The sequence below is a fragment of the Carcharodon carcharias genome, chromosome 7 (assembly GCF_017639515.1).
Source record: "Carcharodon carcharias isolate sCarCar2 chromosome 7, sCarCar2.pri, whole genome shotgun sequence".
In the NCBI taxonomy this organism is placed as follows: Eukaryota; Metazoa; Chordata; class Chondrichthyes; order Lamniformes; family Lamnidae; genus Carcharodon; species Carcharodon carcharias.
Window position 1 is genome coordinate 77,142,206 of NC_054473.1, and position 16,788 is coordinate 77,158,993.

At 41.0% G+C, this 16,788-nt stretch overlaps 1 protein-coding gene across 2 annotated transcripts in view; it reads right to left on the reverse strand.

Moving 5' to 3' along the window:
• Window positions 1-1,068: 1,068 nt before the first annotated feature.
• The window catches only part of LOC121280279 (nicolin-1-like), a 46,089-nt gene continuing 30,369 nt past the window's right edge, over window positions 1,069-16,788 (reverse strand). Inside the window, exons 6-7 of one of the 2 annotated variants that reach the window (XM_041192098.1) lie at window positions 2,068-2,172; window positions 1,069-1,350 (exon numbers count right to left, since the gene is read on the reverse strand). In XM_041192098.1, the coding sequence (XP_041048032.1) occupies window positions 1,309-1,350; window positions 2,068-2,172 (147 nt within the window). In that variant the 3' untranslated portion in view covers window positions 1,069-1,308. Of the gene's footprint in view, window positions 1,351-2,067; window positions 2,173-4,955; window positions 5,054-16,788 lie in introns of those variants that run through there. The other variant, XM_041192100.1, reaches the window with a different exon arrangement.

Below are 16,788 nucleotides of genomic sequence, written 5' to 3' on the forward strand. Positions count from 1 at the left end.
TAGGACTATGACCCCTGCAGACTGTCAGGAAGCGTCCAGGCTCCAGAGAAAGAGAGAGAGAGAAAAAAAAGAGTGGAAAAAGAGAGAGAGAGAGAGAGTAAGAAAGGAGACAAAGAGAGAGAGACAGATTGGGAAAGGAAAGATGGAGACACAGTGGAAAAGACAAGCAAGCAAAGCTGAGCTTCAGAAGTGCTGTGGGTGAGACATAGAAGCTGTGCTACTCGGGGCTTGTTTAGGCAATTTAGTATTATATAATTTGAATGTATTTAGCATCCCTGTTATAGTCAGTGATTTATTTTATTTTGCAAGATATTCCAGCTAGGAATACACAGAGCTGCACAGGTACAGTGCAGTATTTCAACTTGTACATTGGTTTTTCTAGACAAGAAATGTCCAAAGAAATCTAACTCCAGCTTTACTATTGATTCCAATGGGAACCCATGATTCACTTAAAGTTGTGATTTTCAGGAATGCAACCATACCTAAGGGAGGACATACTGTACAGCACCATCAAAGATGCACATTTTTACTCTTCATAACTACATTTGTAATTATGCAAAACAGGAAGTCTGATACCAGCTATGGGGTCCAATAATCTGAAAAACTTGTGAAGCTTAATAATGGCTCTCTTTACTACAATTAGGGGGAGACGGTGGTGTAGTAGTAATGTCACTGGACTAGTAATCCAGAGGCCAAGGCTCTGAGGACATGGGTTCAAATGGGTTCCACTGCAGCAACTGGTAGAATTTAATTTCAATGAATAAATCTGGAATATAAAGCTAGTCTCAGCAATGGTGACCATCACAGCTACCATCGATTTTTGTAAAAACCCATCCGGTTCACTGATGTCCTCTAGAGAAGGAAATCTGCCATCCTTACCTGGTCTGACCTATATGTGACTCCAGACCCATAGCAATGTAGTTGACTCTTAACTGCTTTCTGAAATGGCCTAGCAAGCAAACTGCTCAGTTCAAGGGAATTAGGGATGGGCGACAAATGCTGGGCTTGCCAGTGACACCCACATCCCATGAAAGAATTAAAAAAAACATATATTTAGAACTACAGTATATTACATTTATTAATTCTGTACATATAAAACACTAGTGGAGGTGATATAGAACAGTTTGAACTGAAAGAAATCCCACTCAGGCAAATAGAACACTAGTTCCTGTTTCACTTCAATTTTCAGCAGGGACATCATGTGCGGGGACATCAAGTGCTTTTGATGTAGGCCTGCAAGCAGTCACAAACAAGGAGCTCTGTATCCTCTGGTCCTCCCAGCAGGAACAGTGCTGTAGGATGAGTCAGTCAGGTGTAGGATAGCAGGTTGACATCGTAGGAACCATCCACCTGTGGACAGAATATATATAAAGTATAGTAAGGTTTATTCCTCCATATTCTGTCTGCATCTCAGTTCCTTGTCTTTTTTAAATTTTTCAATAATCTTCCTTTCCTTCCTGAACATCCATTGTACACATTTTAATCCCCTTGCTGCTCTTTTCCTGTGGCCTTACTTCATGTAAGAGCCCAGACTGTTAGCACTGACAAGCTGACAGATTGCAGAAACCATCCAAACACATCCTCAATCCTGTCTTCAACAACATCTACACAAAAGGACTTCCAGCAGGAGTCACTGAATAGTGATTGGGAACAATGTCTCCTCTAAGCTGTGTAAAAGTGAAGGGCCCATTCATTTAAATCATTCAATCACAAATTATAAAAACCAATTAGAAGGTACTTTGACCAGGAGTGGGAACTCTGGCTGATTTTCTTCCTTCATAGCCCAGGGCTGCTAAGATCAACTGTAGTTGCCCTAAACTGACAAGCCAGCTGAAACTAGCTAACTGAGCATAAACTGTGGTTTGAACCTGTAACCTTCTGGTCTGAAGATATTGGTGCTACATCAGGTCATCACTTACCCCTCTGAGCCACGTTTTTACTTTTAAACAACATCATATTGTTGAGACTGCCCCTTTAGACTTAATAAATATAACGTTTATTAGCAGTGTTCACTTTCCATTCTGCCTATTTGTAAACGTACACTGAGAGGGCGATAACAATACTTACATCAAACCGTCCGACGCGGTTAGTCGTTGGATTGTTTCGGACCATTTCAGTTAACACCCACATCTGCTGAACATTGGAAGCTACAACCTCTGGATCTGGTAGTCCCTGTGAAAGGATGTTTATAACTGAACAAAAATGAACAAAGTGTAATGACTGCACCTTGTCCTCCACAGTCTTGTTTGTACACTGGTAACCCTCACACACAATTTTGTGCTGACAGTGTTCTTTACCATGGTCCTTCAATTCAAGATGGCACTCTCTTCTCACCTCTTCAGTGCTGCCACTAACTCCTTTTTCTCCTCTGTCTCCGTCCTCCTATTTTGCTTTCCTTCACACAAGTTTCATTGCCACTGCATCCTTTTGTACTAGCCCCTCCCTCACACCCACTTACTCTCTGTCCATTTACCCTTTTAATTTCCCCAATGCTTGCTCATCTTGCATTTTCTTACACTAGATCTAATGATCTAATAGAATTGCAGAACAGGCTTGAAGAGCTGAATGGCCTACTGCTTTTCCTATGTCTCCTGCTATAGCACGAAAAAATAGAGTAATAAACTTTCTATAAATAAAACACCATTTCCAACTTAGTGCTGAGCAAGTGGTGAAGAACAGGAAGTGGGAGCAGGGATGTGGATGGTCGGAGGGTAGGTGGGTGATATGATACATGGAGAAGGGCAAATGGGGCAGGTGGATTATATTTATTTCTTAAAAGACTAACAAAAGAACAAAGTTACATTTTTAAAAATGATATCAGATGTAGTTACATACTCCAAGAAATAAAATGTTATGAAAGAAACAACCTGTAGCATCCCTTACAAATACTGCACTGGGAGACAGAGGCTGCAGGAGTCTATTTTGTTAGGAGGACTAAGGGTAAGGATAATGGGAATCACAAAATATGTAACCGTTAAACACAGTACATTGTCTGACTTTAGAGGGGAGCATGCATGATGCAGCTGAGAACGCCACTAAGATCGTCATGTAAAGCCACAGTTAGCAAGGCTGATGGTGGGCGCCAGGTCAGTTCAGCCCTGTTCAAACAAGGGGAGTACTTTAAAGGTTTAAGTACTACTTACTTATACTCAAAGGAAGGGCATCAAAGTACAAGTTCATTTAGGACACTATTTTGCCTGAGGCCGACACCGTTATTGAGTATAACTATAACAACTCCTTGTTTAGTCCTGAAAAACTGCGCAATGGTGCACCGCGGAAGCTCATAGTTGCCATAAAGAGCAAACAAAAACAAATAAATATTTACATGTAGAATACATTTTGTCATTCTCACAACTATGTGCCTGGGTACAATGCAAATACTCTTAAAAAGGTTGATCAATATAATGCGAGTAAATTACTTTAAAATGAAAAAGTGAAACAACCTCATTCTGACTTTGCAAATACTTTAGCTGAAGCTGTGGACAATGCTGAGTCCTGTAGAAAGAAATAAGTGAGAAATAAAGAATGAGCACAATTATATAGAATTTGGATCTATGGGATTCAGTGGCAGACAGCTGCAATGTGTTGTGTGCTTACAAATTTTGTCCAATGAAGCAATGAAACCTACAAAAACAAAGTAACACCTCATAACAAAACACCTAGAATAGAAAAATAAATCAAAAAACTTACTTGAACCCCCAAAAAAAACCCACAGTTGTCAGAAAACTCAAGTGACAAATGTAACATTGGTTCTGGAATAAAGCTCTGACAGCTTTCTTCTTAACAGTGTTTTGGATTGCTAGAAGCAAGAAGACCCATATGATTGGAAAGGAGACCATCCTTCCAGCTACTGTAGAAATGTGTAAAGTGATGGTGAGTGAAGACGCAGCACAAAAGTTGAAGACTTTCCCACTTTCTAATGACTCAGTTAGTAGAAGAGTCAAGCAGTGTTCACGAGATATTTGCAATTCGGATAAAAGAGACAACTGATGTTGGGAGTGTAGCACACTATGTTCGCTGTTTGGTTGGGGGGGAGTTTTAGAAAGTTTTCACTTTTGTCAGGTGTTACCAGAATGAGCAATGGATGATGAAATATTACTGGAAACAGAACTGAAGTGGGAGAACTGTATTCCTGTTTGCACAGAAGATGCTATCACAGTGATAGTCAATAGGAATCATGTTGTTGCAAGAGTAAGAGCTGTAATAAATCCACAGGTAATCATGACACATTATATGTAGCATTGCCACGTTCTCGCTTGAAAAAGAATGGAGTCCAAATTACATGCTGTGTTAAATGCTGTGACAGCTGTGAATTTTGTGAAGTCCAGACCTGTGAATTCACATTTATTTGCTAAACTGTATTCTGAAATGGATGCAGGATATGAAAAAAATATTGTTTTACACTTAAATATGTTGGTCACCACGCAGCAGAGTTTTAGGAAGAGTTTGAGCTTCGAAGGGAGCTGCTGGCTTTTCTTTCTGTGCCCAATCCTGCATTAGCTGAAAACATTTCTAACCAATTATAGATAACGAAACTTGTATACCTTGCTGACATTTTTAAACCTGCTGGATCTATCCACATAAGGGGCAATATAACCATAATTGAATTGAGTGACTCGACTGTATCATTTAGGAAGAGAATTGATATTTGGAAAACCAGACTGAGCAATGGAGTTTCAGATATGTTCCCACTACTGATAACTTCTGGATGTAAACACAATAGAGTTGAGTCTGTGAAAGAAAAGATCATTGCTCATCTTGCAACATTGACAGAATACTTCAGTGTTTATATTGGTAATTGAAAATTATAAACAGGTTAGTAAGATTTGGTTTGGGATCTATTTTCAATGTGCACAACAGAAGCAGAGTTAGTGGGACCGTGGTGCGAATGCTCACTTAAAATTATGTTTCAGGAATAAACACCTTTCCAGTTTTTGTGATCTGTTGCTGTAGAGTGTACAAAGTTAGCCAAATAAGTGATGAAAGTGTTGCTACGTTTCAGAAACATCATTCTCTGTTAATGGCAGCAATGAAGATGAAGAACAGGTCCTACCTGGAAGTGCAGAATGATTTACAATATCACTGTCAAACATCACATCAGACTCTGCAATGAGAAGCAGGCATACCCTTCTCACCAATATCTGTAACCAAATATCTGTTTTCTGAAAACATTACTAGAAGGTTAATCAGAAGTTAAAAATTCTTTGTTCTTGAAAGTTTCTCTAGATTGACAACTCTTGCCTCCTGTTTTTGTCTCAAGATTGAAAATACAGTGTAAAATAACCAGCTTTGTTTCTATTTTTGTATTTTTTTCTTGTGACTCCTCATTCAGGATATTGGGCCATTCCTCTCAAATTTTTTCATTTGTGTATAGATATAAATATATATAATTAAATCTGTATATTCAAAATCCGGTGATTTTAATTAAGCAATTTAAATTAAGAGCATGAGTCCAACTTAAATGAACAGATAATTTGAACTAAGCCACAAACTAAGAGGGATAGACTGTAGATAGACGATAGCGAGTCAAATAGAAGGGACTTCCCTTGGTGGTCTGTGTGGCATACATAGAAATTATTCTGAGTTAATTAAGTGAGTAATTAAATTAAGTTAACTAATTCACATAAGTAATAATGGCAGGACAGGTGTTATGTTGCACCTGTGGAATGTGCGAGCATTTGGACGCCAAGGTGATCCAGGAGAAACACTTCTGCAGAAAGTGTAAGCAGCATTCCAGATCAGGATTATTGATCTGGAAGCCGAACTGCAGACAATACACAACATAAGGTAGGGGGAGACATACCTGGACACTTTGTTCCAAAAGACAGTCACACCCCTTAGAATAGGGTAATCTGTTTTGGTTAGCAGTGAAGGACAGGAGGATGTGACTGTGAACGAGGCAGGTAAAGGGACCAAGCAGGCAGTAGTGGAGGAGCCTCAGACCTTGCAATTGTCAAACAGGTTTGAAGTGCTCACAATCTATGTGGACGAAAATGATGTCTGCAGGGTGGATGAGCAGGCTGGCCATGGCACCGTGGTACAGGAAGGTGTTCAAACCCGGGGACCAAACAGGAATGTAGCGGCAGATGGGGACAGCAATAGTGAGGGGTATTGACACTGTTCTCTGCAGCAAAGAGCGAGAGTCCAGAAGGCTGTGTTGTCTGTTTGGTGCCATGGTTTGGGACATCTGCTCAGGGCTGGAGAGGAACTTGCTGTGGGAGAGGGAGAATCCAGTTGTCGAGTTCCATGTAGGTACAAATAACAGAGGAAGGAAAAGGAAGGAGGTTCTACATAGTCTGTATGGGAAGCTAGATACCAAATTAAGAAACGGAACGTCAAAGGTGCCCTCATGGGGCACTGGCACTAGTGCTGGGGAAATTGGTGGCTGTACTATTGGGACGGTCTATACCTGAATTGTGCTGGGATGTCTGTTCTTGCGAAACGCGTAAATAGGGAAGAAGAGAGGGCTTTAAACTAAACAAGGTGGGGGGAAGGGCGAGGAATCAAGCTTGGGTAGATGTGGCAAATCAAGGGGTAGATTCAAAGCTGGAGATAATAATAGTAATATGGGAAATGAGCATCATTAGATAGCAGGAAGGGACAGAGAGATAAAACCTAAGAATACACCAAAAGTCAAGACTAGATGTTACAAATATAACAAAAAGACCAAATTAAAGGCTCTGTATCTGAATGCACATATCAGTCATACCAAAGTAAATGAATTGATAGAGTACATTGAATATATAATCTGCTAGCCATTACGGAGACATGGTTGCATCTTCATATAAACCTTTTCAAGGGCAACTAGGGATGGGCAATAAATGCTACCCTGCCAGCAAAGCCCAAATCCTATGAATGAATTTTAAAAAATAACAAGGATTGGGTCCTGAATATTGAGGGGTACATGATATTCAAGGAAGCTAGGTAAAGGTGGAGGGGTAGAACTGTTAATCATGGATGGCATTGGTGCATTAGTTAGAGATGACATTGGTTCGGGAGATCAGGATGTCAAATTGATTTGGGTGGAGATGAAGAATAGTAGGGGAAAGAAGTCACTAGTGGAAGTGGTCTACAGGCCCCCTAATAGTAAACAAACAGTAGGACAAAGTATATAAGAAGAAATATTGGGTGCTAGTGATAAAGGGGCGGGAATAATCATGGGTGATTTTAATCTACATATAAAATGGAAAAATCAGACTGGCAGTGGTAGTCTGGATGAGGAGTTCACTGAATGCTTGAGATAGCTTTTTAGAGCAGTACATTCTGGAACCAACTAGAGTATAGGTTATATTAGACTTGGTACTGTGTAATGTGACAGGATTAATTAATGACCTCAGAGTGAAGACACCCTAGGTAGCAGCAAACACAATATGATTGAATTCTACTTCCAGTTTGAAAGGGAGAAGAGTAGATCTAAGACTAATATTTTTAACTTAAATAAGGGCAACTATGTGGGCATGAAAGCTGAGCTAGCCGAAGTGAACGTAAATACTAGGCTAGGGGATAGATCAATAGAAAAGCAGTGGGAGACATTTAAAGGGATATTTCATAATACACAATAAGTTCATTCCTACTATAAAGAAAAATTCTAAGGGGAAGACCCACCGCCCGTGATTAACTAAAGAAGTTAGGAAAGCATCAAACTTAAGAAAAAAGCATATAACTGCGCAAAGATCAGTGGCAGGTCAGATAATTGGTTAGAATATAAAGAACGACAGAGAATGACTAAAAAGTTAATCAGGAGAAAGAAAATTAGAGTGAGAGGAAGCTAACTAGAAATGTGAAAACGGATAGCAAGAGTTTCTACAGGTATTTAAAAAGGAAAAGAGTAAGTAAAGTGAGTGTTGGTCCTCTAGAGAGTGACAGTGGGGAGTTAATAGTAAATATTAAGGAAATGGTGGATGAAATAAACAAATATTTTGCTTCTGTCTTCACTACAGAGGATACAAAAACATTCCAGTAATGGCTGTAAATCAGGAGGTGGAAGGAAGAAGGAAGCTTGGTGAAATTACAATCAGTAGGGAAGCAGTATTGAGCAAACTGATGGAGCTGCGGCTGCCAGCTGTCCAGCTCCTGCTGGACTTCATCCTAGGGTTTTAAAAGAGGTGGCTAAGGAGGTAGTAGATGCGTTGGTGTTAATTTTCCAAAATTCACTAGATCCTGGAAAGGTTCCATTAGACTGAAAAGTAGCAAATATAATCCCTCTATTCAAGAAGAAAGGGAGGCAGAAAACAGGAAACTGTAGGCCAGTTAGCTTGATGTCTGTTGTTGGGAAGGTGTTAGAATCGATCATTAAGGAGGTTATAGCTGGGCACTTAGAGAAACTCAAGGTAATTGGGAAGAGTCAGCATGGTTTTGTGAAAGGGAAATCATGTTTAACCAATTTATTGGAGTTCTTTGAAGGAATAATGTGCTGTTGCTAAAGGGGAGCCTGTATTTGGATTTCCAGAAGGCATTTGATAAGATGCCACATCAAAGGTTATTGCGGAAATTAAAAGCTCATGGTGTAGGGGGTAACATATTAGCATGGATAGAAGATTGGCTGGCTGGCAGAAACAGACAAAATGCATAAATGAGTCTTTTTCTGATTGACAGGATGTGACGAATGGGGTCTGTGCTGGGGCCTCAACATTTTACAATTTATATCAATGACTTAGATGACAGGAATGAAGGCATGGTAGCTAAATTTGCAGATGACACAAAGATAGACAGGAAAGTATGTTGTGAAGAGGACATAAGGAGGTTGCAGACAGATATAGATAAGTTGAGTGGCAGATGGAGTATAGAAAATGTGAAGTTGTTCACTTTGGCAGGAAGAATAAAAAAGCAGAGTATTACTTAAATGGAGAGCGGCTGCAGAATTCCAAGGTACAGAGGGATCTAAGTGTTCTTGTGCATGAGTCACAAAAAGTTAGTATGCAGGTACAGCAAGTAATTAAGAAGGCTACTGGAATGCTATCCTTTATTACAAGAGGAATTGAGCATAAAAGTAAGGATGTTATGCTTCAGTTATACAGGGCATTGGTGAGACCACATCTTGAATACTATTCGCAGTTTTGGTCTCCTTATTCAAGAAAGGATGTAAATGCGTTGGAGGCGGTTCAGAGAAGGTTTACTAGATTGATACCTGGAATGAGCAGGTTGTCTTATGAGGACAGGTTAGACAGGCTGGGCTTGTTTTCATTGGAGTTTAGAAGAGTGAGGGGTGTCTTGATTGAAGTACATAAGATACTGAATGGTATTGACAAGGTGGATGTGGAAAGGATGTTTCCTCTGGTGGGTGAGTCCAGAACCAGGGGGCACGGTTTTAAAATTAGGGGTTGCCTTTTTGGAATAGAAATGGGGAGAATTTTTTTCTCTCAGAAAGTTATGCGACTTTGGAACTCTCTGCCTCCGAAGGCGGTGGAGTCAAGGTCATTGAATATATTTAAGGCTGAAGTAGATAGATTCTTGTTTAGCAAGGGAATCAAAGGTTATCTGGGGTAGATGGGAATGTGGAATTCAAAACACAAACAGATCAGCCACGATCTTATTGAATGAATCGAGGGGCTGGATGGACTACTTCTGCTCCTATTTCGTATGTCACTGCACTGGTGCGACTGCAAGGTTTCAGAACTGATGACAGCCAAATAACTGAAGAATAATAAGGTAGGCTGCCTAACTTTGTTTTTATGATACCTGATTTTGCTGATACCTGGCAAATTAATTAAGCTCAGTGGTTCTCAAGTTCTCCTTGCAGTAGCACCAATACTGTGACTGCAAAAACTGTAAGTTTCCCTTCAAGCCGCTCAAATATATTGGAAATATATTGCCGTTTCACTGTTCACTGTCACTGGGTCAAAATCCTGGAAATCCCCCCTAACAGCACTGTGGGTGTACCCACACCACATGGACTGCAACAGTTCAAGAAGACAGCTCACCGCCACCTTCTCAAAGGCAATTAGAGATGGGCAATAAATGCTGGCCTAGCCAGCGATGCCCACATCCCATGAATGAATTTTTAAAAATAGGGGTATCTTCTAGGCAGCCATTACACTAGTCAATCTATAGGTCTGTGATGTGGGTGACTTCCATGGGTACTGTGATCAAGAGAAAACGAGTGAGGAACCTCCAGGAGGTATGTCTTCTCCCCCATGCTCCTATTCTCATCCTGCTCCTCTTGTGCTCTCTCCAGGCTCCTGCTCTCCCCCAGTTTCTGTCCTCTCCAGGTTCCTGCTTTCTCCGGGCTCCTTTTCTACCTGTCCCTGCTACCATCCTTGCTCCTGTTCTCTCTGTGTTCAGTTCCTACAGTGCTCTGCTTTCCCCCTGCTCCTCTAGTGTTTTCTCCGAGTTCTGCTCTCCCTGGGCTCTTGTTCTCTCCATGCTCCTGCCAAGGTGTTATGACTCGGCAGATGGTGTGGATCCATGAGGGAAACTTGATCATGCTATCACAACGGTTTTGCAATTTGTATTTATTTCGAGACGCATGCACTGATTTCAGAAGTAATAGGTCCACTAAGACATTTTAGAGATTTAAAAAAAAATAAATTAAAATATTTATTAACAAAAGAGATTTCAAGCACATACAGAGAACTATAAATTACTACTATAATAACTCTTAAAATTCTAATTAACCTGACTCCCAGTTACACCCCCTTTAAGGCAACAGTCGAAAAATAGATTTTAGATTTTAAACACATCTAGCAAATCAACACAATACCCTGGACAGCAGAATTCAAAATGGCTCTCTCCAGCCTCGGTTTCTGTAGACAGCTGGTTTATGCATAAATACTGGAGGCTTCACACACTTCTGTTAGATCTTACAGTGCCTTCCTGTTAGATCCAGTGCCCTTGGTTTGTAGGGACTAAAGGATCCGGGTTGCATGCTTGTTTCGGGGTGACCAAGTTGGTACAGAGAAAGAGAAGTTCAGGAGATTGCTGTTTATTTATAAACTAAACTCTGCAGCTACACTTGTGTGCTCATAACATAAAACCCTGTCTTCATTCATCAGTGACTAATTCAACACTCTTTCACATAGAGGTAGCCCGCACTACTTTACAATTGGATATTAAGATCATGTGACCTTACATTCCAATACTTGTCTTAAAGGTATATTACATATCAGATTACTACATCCTTCCCCCTTTCCTGAAAAATACATTTTACAATTTTTCAAGATATCAAGTTATTTACACAGATCAATTTTTTACAATGTCAGTCTCTCTGAGGGTTTCCTTATGCGTGTAGAACATCTCAGCTCTGCAGCTTATGAAGTTTGCTTTGGAATCTCCTTTACTGAAGTCGTCTGAGCATCTGGTTCTACAGTAGGTACTGCTAAATTTGTTTCTTTGACTCTTTCGGGTACAGTAGGCCCTTCAAATATATTTGTACTTGGTTGAGTTCTTTCAATAGCAAATATTGATTTAGTCTCGAGCACAGGTGGAATCACTTCCAGATATTTGGTTTCTCCACTTCGTATGTGATCCACACGTCTCCTTACTATTCGATCTCAGACTTTCGAGTGGTAGAAAAAAGGTCCCGTTCGGCCACTTATTTCACCGAACAACCATGCTGGTCCTCCTCTAAAATCTTTCACAAATACCTTATCTCCTACATGAAATGTTCTGTCCCAACTTTCCTGCTTTCTTTCTATCTTCCCCTGCAAAGTTTGGCATGATTAGGCTCAGTCTCAATTGGAGATGGGGCTTCATTAACAATTATGCAGGTGTGACACCTGTCGTCGAATGAGGGGTGATCTTATAATAGATAAGAAATTGTGTTAAATTAATCACAATTGAATCTCCAGATAATTATTTCATACCAGATTTGAATATCTGAACTGCTCTCTCAGCGAGTCTGTTTGTAGTAGGGTGGTATGGAGATGTTTTCACATGAACAATACCAATGAGGTGTGTTTTGGTTAAATTCAGCACTTGTGAATACTGTTCCATTATCTGATACTAGCATTGAGGTAATTCATTTATAGCAAAGCTTTGTCATAGATTGTCTATTGTCGCTGAAGATGTGGGTGACCTCACTTCATATAGATCCATCCATTTTGAATGACAGTCTATGATAAGGAGAAACATTGTTCCCAAAAAAGGTACCACGTAGTCGATGTGTACTCATACCCATGGCCTTCCTGGCCACTCCCAGGGTTGTAACCGAGCTATTGCAGGTAATTTTTGTACTTGTTGACACCGCATACAACTTTTCACTAAGTTTTCTAATTCTCCATCCATTCCTGGCCACCACATATAGCTATGTGTTATTGCCTTCATTTTAGAAATTCCGGGATGTGCACTATGAAGTTCAGATAACAATAGCTTTTGTCCTTTTAGAGAAACAATCACTCGAGCTCTCCACAATAAAATACCTGCTTGGCTGGTTATCTCGTATCTTCTCTGGAAATACGGTTTCATTTCATCAGATTCTTGTGTTTGTGACCAACCATAAAGAACTTGATTTTCTCACTTTGGGTCTGGGTTTGTCCAATCTTTTATTTGTTTAGCACATTATCGGTGATGAGTCTAGGAAGTTCAACAACAAGATATATTCCTGAGGAATTGGGACATCCTCGTCTTTTACTTGCAATTTGATTCCCTGGTCTAAGAATAAAAGTGTACTCATACGCTGCTAAAATCAACGCCCATCTTTGTACTCTTGCTGAAGCTATAGGGAGTATAGCCTTGTCTTCACCAAATAGTTCTAAAAATGGCTTGTGGTCCATTATAATATTAAAATGACGACTATGTACATATTGATGAAACTTTTTAACAGTGAAACTGATTGCCAGGCCTTCTTTTTCAATTTCTGAGTACTTTTTCTCTCAGGTACTAACAGTTTTCGACACATATCTAATGGTTGTACTGATCCACCATCCATTCGATGGGAAAGCACTGCTCCCACTCCATAAGTTGATGCGTCACACATTAATATCAACCCTTTCTTTGGATCAAAATGTACCAGCAGTGTAGAAGATTGTAGCAAGTGTTTCACTTTTGTGAAAGCTTCTTCTTGTGGTGTTTGCCATGACCATCGCTGGTTTTTCTTGAGCAAGTAATACAGTGGTGTCAGTTCTGTTGACAAATTAGGCAAGAAACGTCCATAGTAATTGATCAACCCCAAGAATGATTTCAATTCAGGTGTACTCGTTGGCACTGGGGCTTCCTTAATGGCTTTCAGTTTTTCTTCAACTGGATCTAGGCCTTGTGAATCGACCTTGTGACCTAGGTAAGTTATTTCTTTTACCTAGAAAGTGCACTTTTCCTTTTTCAATCTCCCATCAACCTGTGAGAAACGTTTCATAACTTCTTCCAAGTTCATCAGATGTTCCTTTCAGTGAGTCCAGTCACGAGAACATCATCCAAATAAACTACAACATGGGGCAATGCTTGTAGTAAGCTTTCCACAGTTCTTTGGGATGTGGAGCAAGCAGAAGATACACCAAATGGTATATGGGTGTATTGGTACAATCCCTTGTGTGTATTCATGGTGACAAACTTACGGATGCCTGCTCTAATTCCAACTGTTGGTAGGCATGACTCGTATCTAACTTTGTGTAGGCTGGTTCACTTGCCAGTTTCACATATAAATCTTCTATTTTAGGTATGGGGTGTCTATCCAATTTTGCCACTTTGTTAACTGTTAACTTATAGTCCCCACAAATTCTAATGCTTCGTTCAGGTTTGAGGACAGGTACAATTGGTGTTGCCGATTCTGAAAACTGCACTGGTTGTATCACTCCCAGTTTTTCTAATCTGTCCAGTTTGGCATCTACCTTATCCCGCATTGCATAAGGTGCTTGTCTTGCTTTCATGAATCTTGGTGTTGCCTCTGGGCCTACATGAACTTATGCTTCTAGCCATTCAACTTTTTCAAGTTCTTCCTTGAAAACTGAGGCATATTTTTGTAATAGCTGTGGTAGCCCATTAGTTCCCAGTTGGAAGATTTCAACCCATTCCAATTTATTTTCTTTCAGCCAGTTTCATCCGAGGAGACTAGGTCCCTCGCCTGCTACCACCATTATGGGTAATCTCACTGTTTGACCTTCATAGTGTACCGTGACTTTACATACGCCCTTGACCTGTATGTCTTCTCCTGTGTAAGTTTTTAATTTTCCATCAGTTTCTTCTAAATTCAACTTATGTTCTCCATGATTCAGGTATTTGAATGTATGCTCACCAATCACTGTAGTGGCTGCTCTGGTACCAACTTCCATTCTGAGAGGACTTTCATTCACTCTCATGGTTATATAGATAGGCTCTGTTTTTCCTACCTTTAAATTATACAGCGAATATGTATCAACATCTATTACTTCAGGCTTTTCAACACTGTTTGCCTCATCGAGTTTCTGCCTTTGCCTGAAAGTCTGCCTGATTCTATCTTTACAATATCTCATGAGGTGTCCATTTTGATGGCAGAAGAAACATTCAATCTTTTTAAACCGTTTTTCATTACAGGGCTGTCTGCTTCCACCTCTGTCACTATTATGCCATGTTTTTGCTGAAAAGCTTTCCCTTTTAATTTGTCTGCTAGCGGTAGCCACTTCCAACGTTGGAACAAAGCTCTGCACTTCCGTACTCTTTTTGGTTGAAGCTCCCTGCCCAACGTGGAGGACAGCGCCATTTTGCACTCCTCGTATGGCTTCTGAGTCTCGCACTGCACCTTCCAAGAGCGATTTCCAATGCCTTCTCAAAATCCATATTTGATTCAGCCAACAATCTCTTCTGAATTGCGTTTTAGTTTATACCTCACACATATCAATCTGTAAGCATATCATTAAAAGAAGTACCAAACTTGCAATACTCAGTTAATTGCTTCAGACTTGCCACATAACAAGTGGCTATCTCCCCTGCAGCTCTATTTCTTGAGTTAAATTTAAACTGACAGCTTGGGCTGGTAATGATAATGTTGGAGGGAAACCTAAATCATTAAAACTTTGTGCCTGGGGCACTGGGTGCCAACAGATTCTGAATTAGTACGTATCTCTTACTCCCACACGTGGACAGAAGGATCGTGCATCTCTTCTCCCCCACCCCCGCAACATCATTTGCCTGGAAGAAGAACACAAGGCATTCAACATAGTGAGACCAGTCGTCCAAGGTAGGATCGAAAGGCTCCACTCTTCCAAATTGCAGCATGCTCAAAGGAGATTACTTTGATACTCTGAAGGAAACTTTCTTTCACTTATGACTACCATGCGAGATACGGCCCGATTTAGTTTCTTATGAATTCTTTCGCTTTTCCTTGCTTTTCACCTTGTTTTTATGTGGTTTTTTTGTACTTTTACTCTCATCACCAGTTTGTTGGATCCAGTGCCCTTGGTTTGTTGGGGCTAAAGCATTTGGGTTGCACGCTTGTTTCGGGGTGACCGAGTTGGTACACAACGAGAACTTCAGGCGGTCGTTGTTAGAACAAACACATGCTGTTTATTTACAAACTAAGCTCAGCAACTACACTTGTGTGCTCACAACATAAAACTCTGTCTTCACTCATCAGTGACTAACTCAAGACTCTTTCACTTCCCCAGCACATTTTTAAAAAATTCTTCATTCACAGGGTGTGGGTGTTACTGGCTGGGCCAGCTTTTATTGCCTATTCCTAGTTGCCCCTGAGAAGGTGGTGGTGAGCTGCTTTCTTAAATAGCTGCAGTCCATGTGAGGTAGGTACACCCACAGTGCTGTTAGGGAATTCCAGGATTTTGACCCAATGACAGTGAAAGAACAGTGATGTATTTCCAAGTCAGGATGGTGAGTGACTTGGAGGGGAACTTCCAGGTGGTGTGTTCCCATCTATCTGCTGCACTTGTCCTTCTAGATGGTAGTGGTCATGGGTTTGGAAGGTGCTGTCTAAAGAGCCTTGGTGAATTCCTGCAGTGTATCTTGTAGATGGTACACACTGCTGCTAATGTACGTCGGTGGTAGAGGGAGTGAATGTTTGTGGATGTGGTGCCAATCAAGCAGGCTGCTTTGTCCTGGATGGTGTCAAACTTCTTGAGTGTTGTGGGAGCTGCACTCATCCGGCAAGTGGAGAGCATTCCATCACACTCCTAACTTGTCCCTTGTAGATGGCTGACAGTCTTTAGGGAGTCAGGAGGTGAGTTACTCTTTGCAGGATTCCTAGTCTCTTACCTGCACTCTTTGCAGGATTCCTAGTCTCTTACCTGCTCTTGTGTCACAGTATTTATATGGCTAGTCCAGTTCAGTTTCTGGTCAATGGTAACCCCCAGGATGTTGATAGTGGGGGATTCAGCGACGGTAATGCCACTGAACATCAAGGGGCGATGGTTAAATTCTCTCTTGTTGGAGATAGTCATTGCCTGGCACTTATGTGGTGCGAATGTTACTTGCCACTTGTCAGCCCAAGCCTGGATATCGTCCAGGTCTTGCTACATTTGGACATGAACTGCTTCAGTATCTGAGGAGTCGCAAATGGTGCTAAACATTGTGCAATCATCAGCGGACATCCCCACTTCTGACTTTATAATGGAAGGTCACTGATGAAGCAGCTGAAGATGGTTGGGCCGAGGACACTACCCTGAGGAACACCTGCAGTGATGTCCTCGAGCTGAGATGACTGACCTGCAACAACCATCTTCCTTTGTGCTAGGTACGAATCCAACCAATGGACAGTTTCCCCCCCCACCCCCGATTCCAGTTTTGCTGGGGCTCCTTGATGCGAAACTCGGCCAAATGCTGTGTTGATGTCAAGGGCAGTCACTCTCATCTCACTTCTGGAGCTCAGCTCTTTTGTCCATGTTTGAACCAAGGCAGTAACGAGACCAGGAGTTGAGGGGCCCTGGTGGA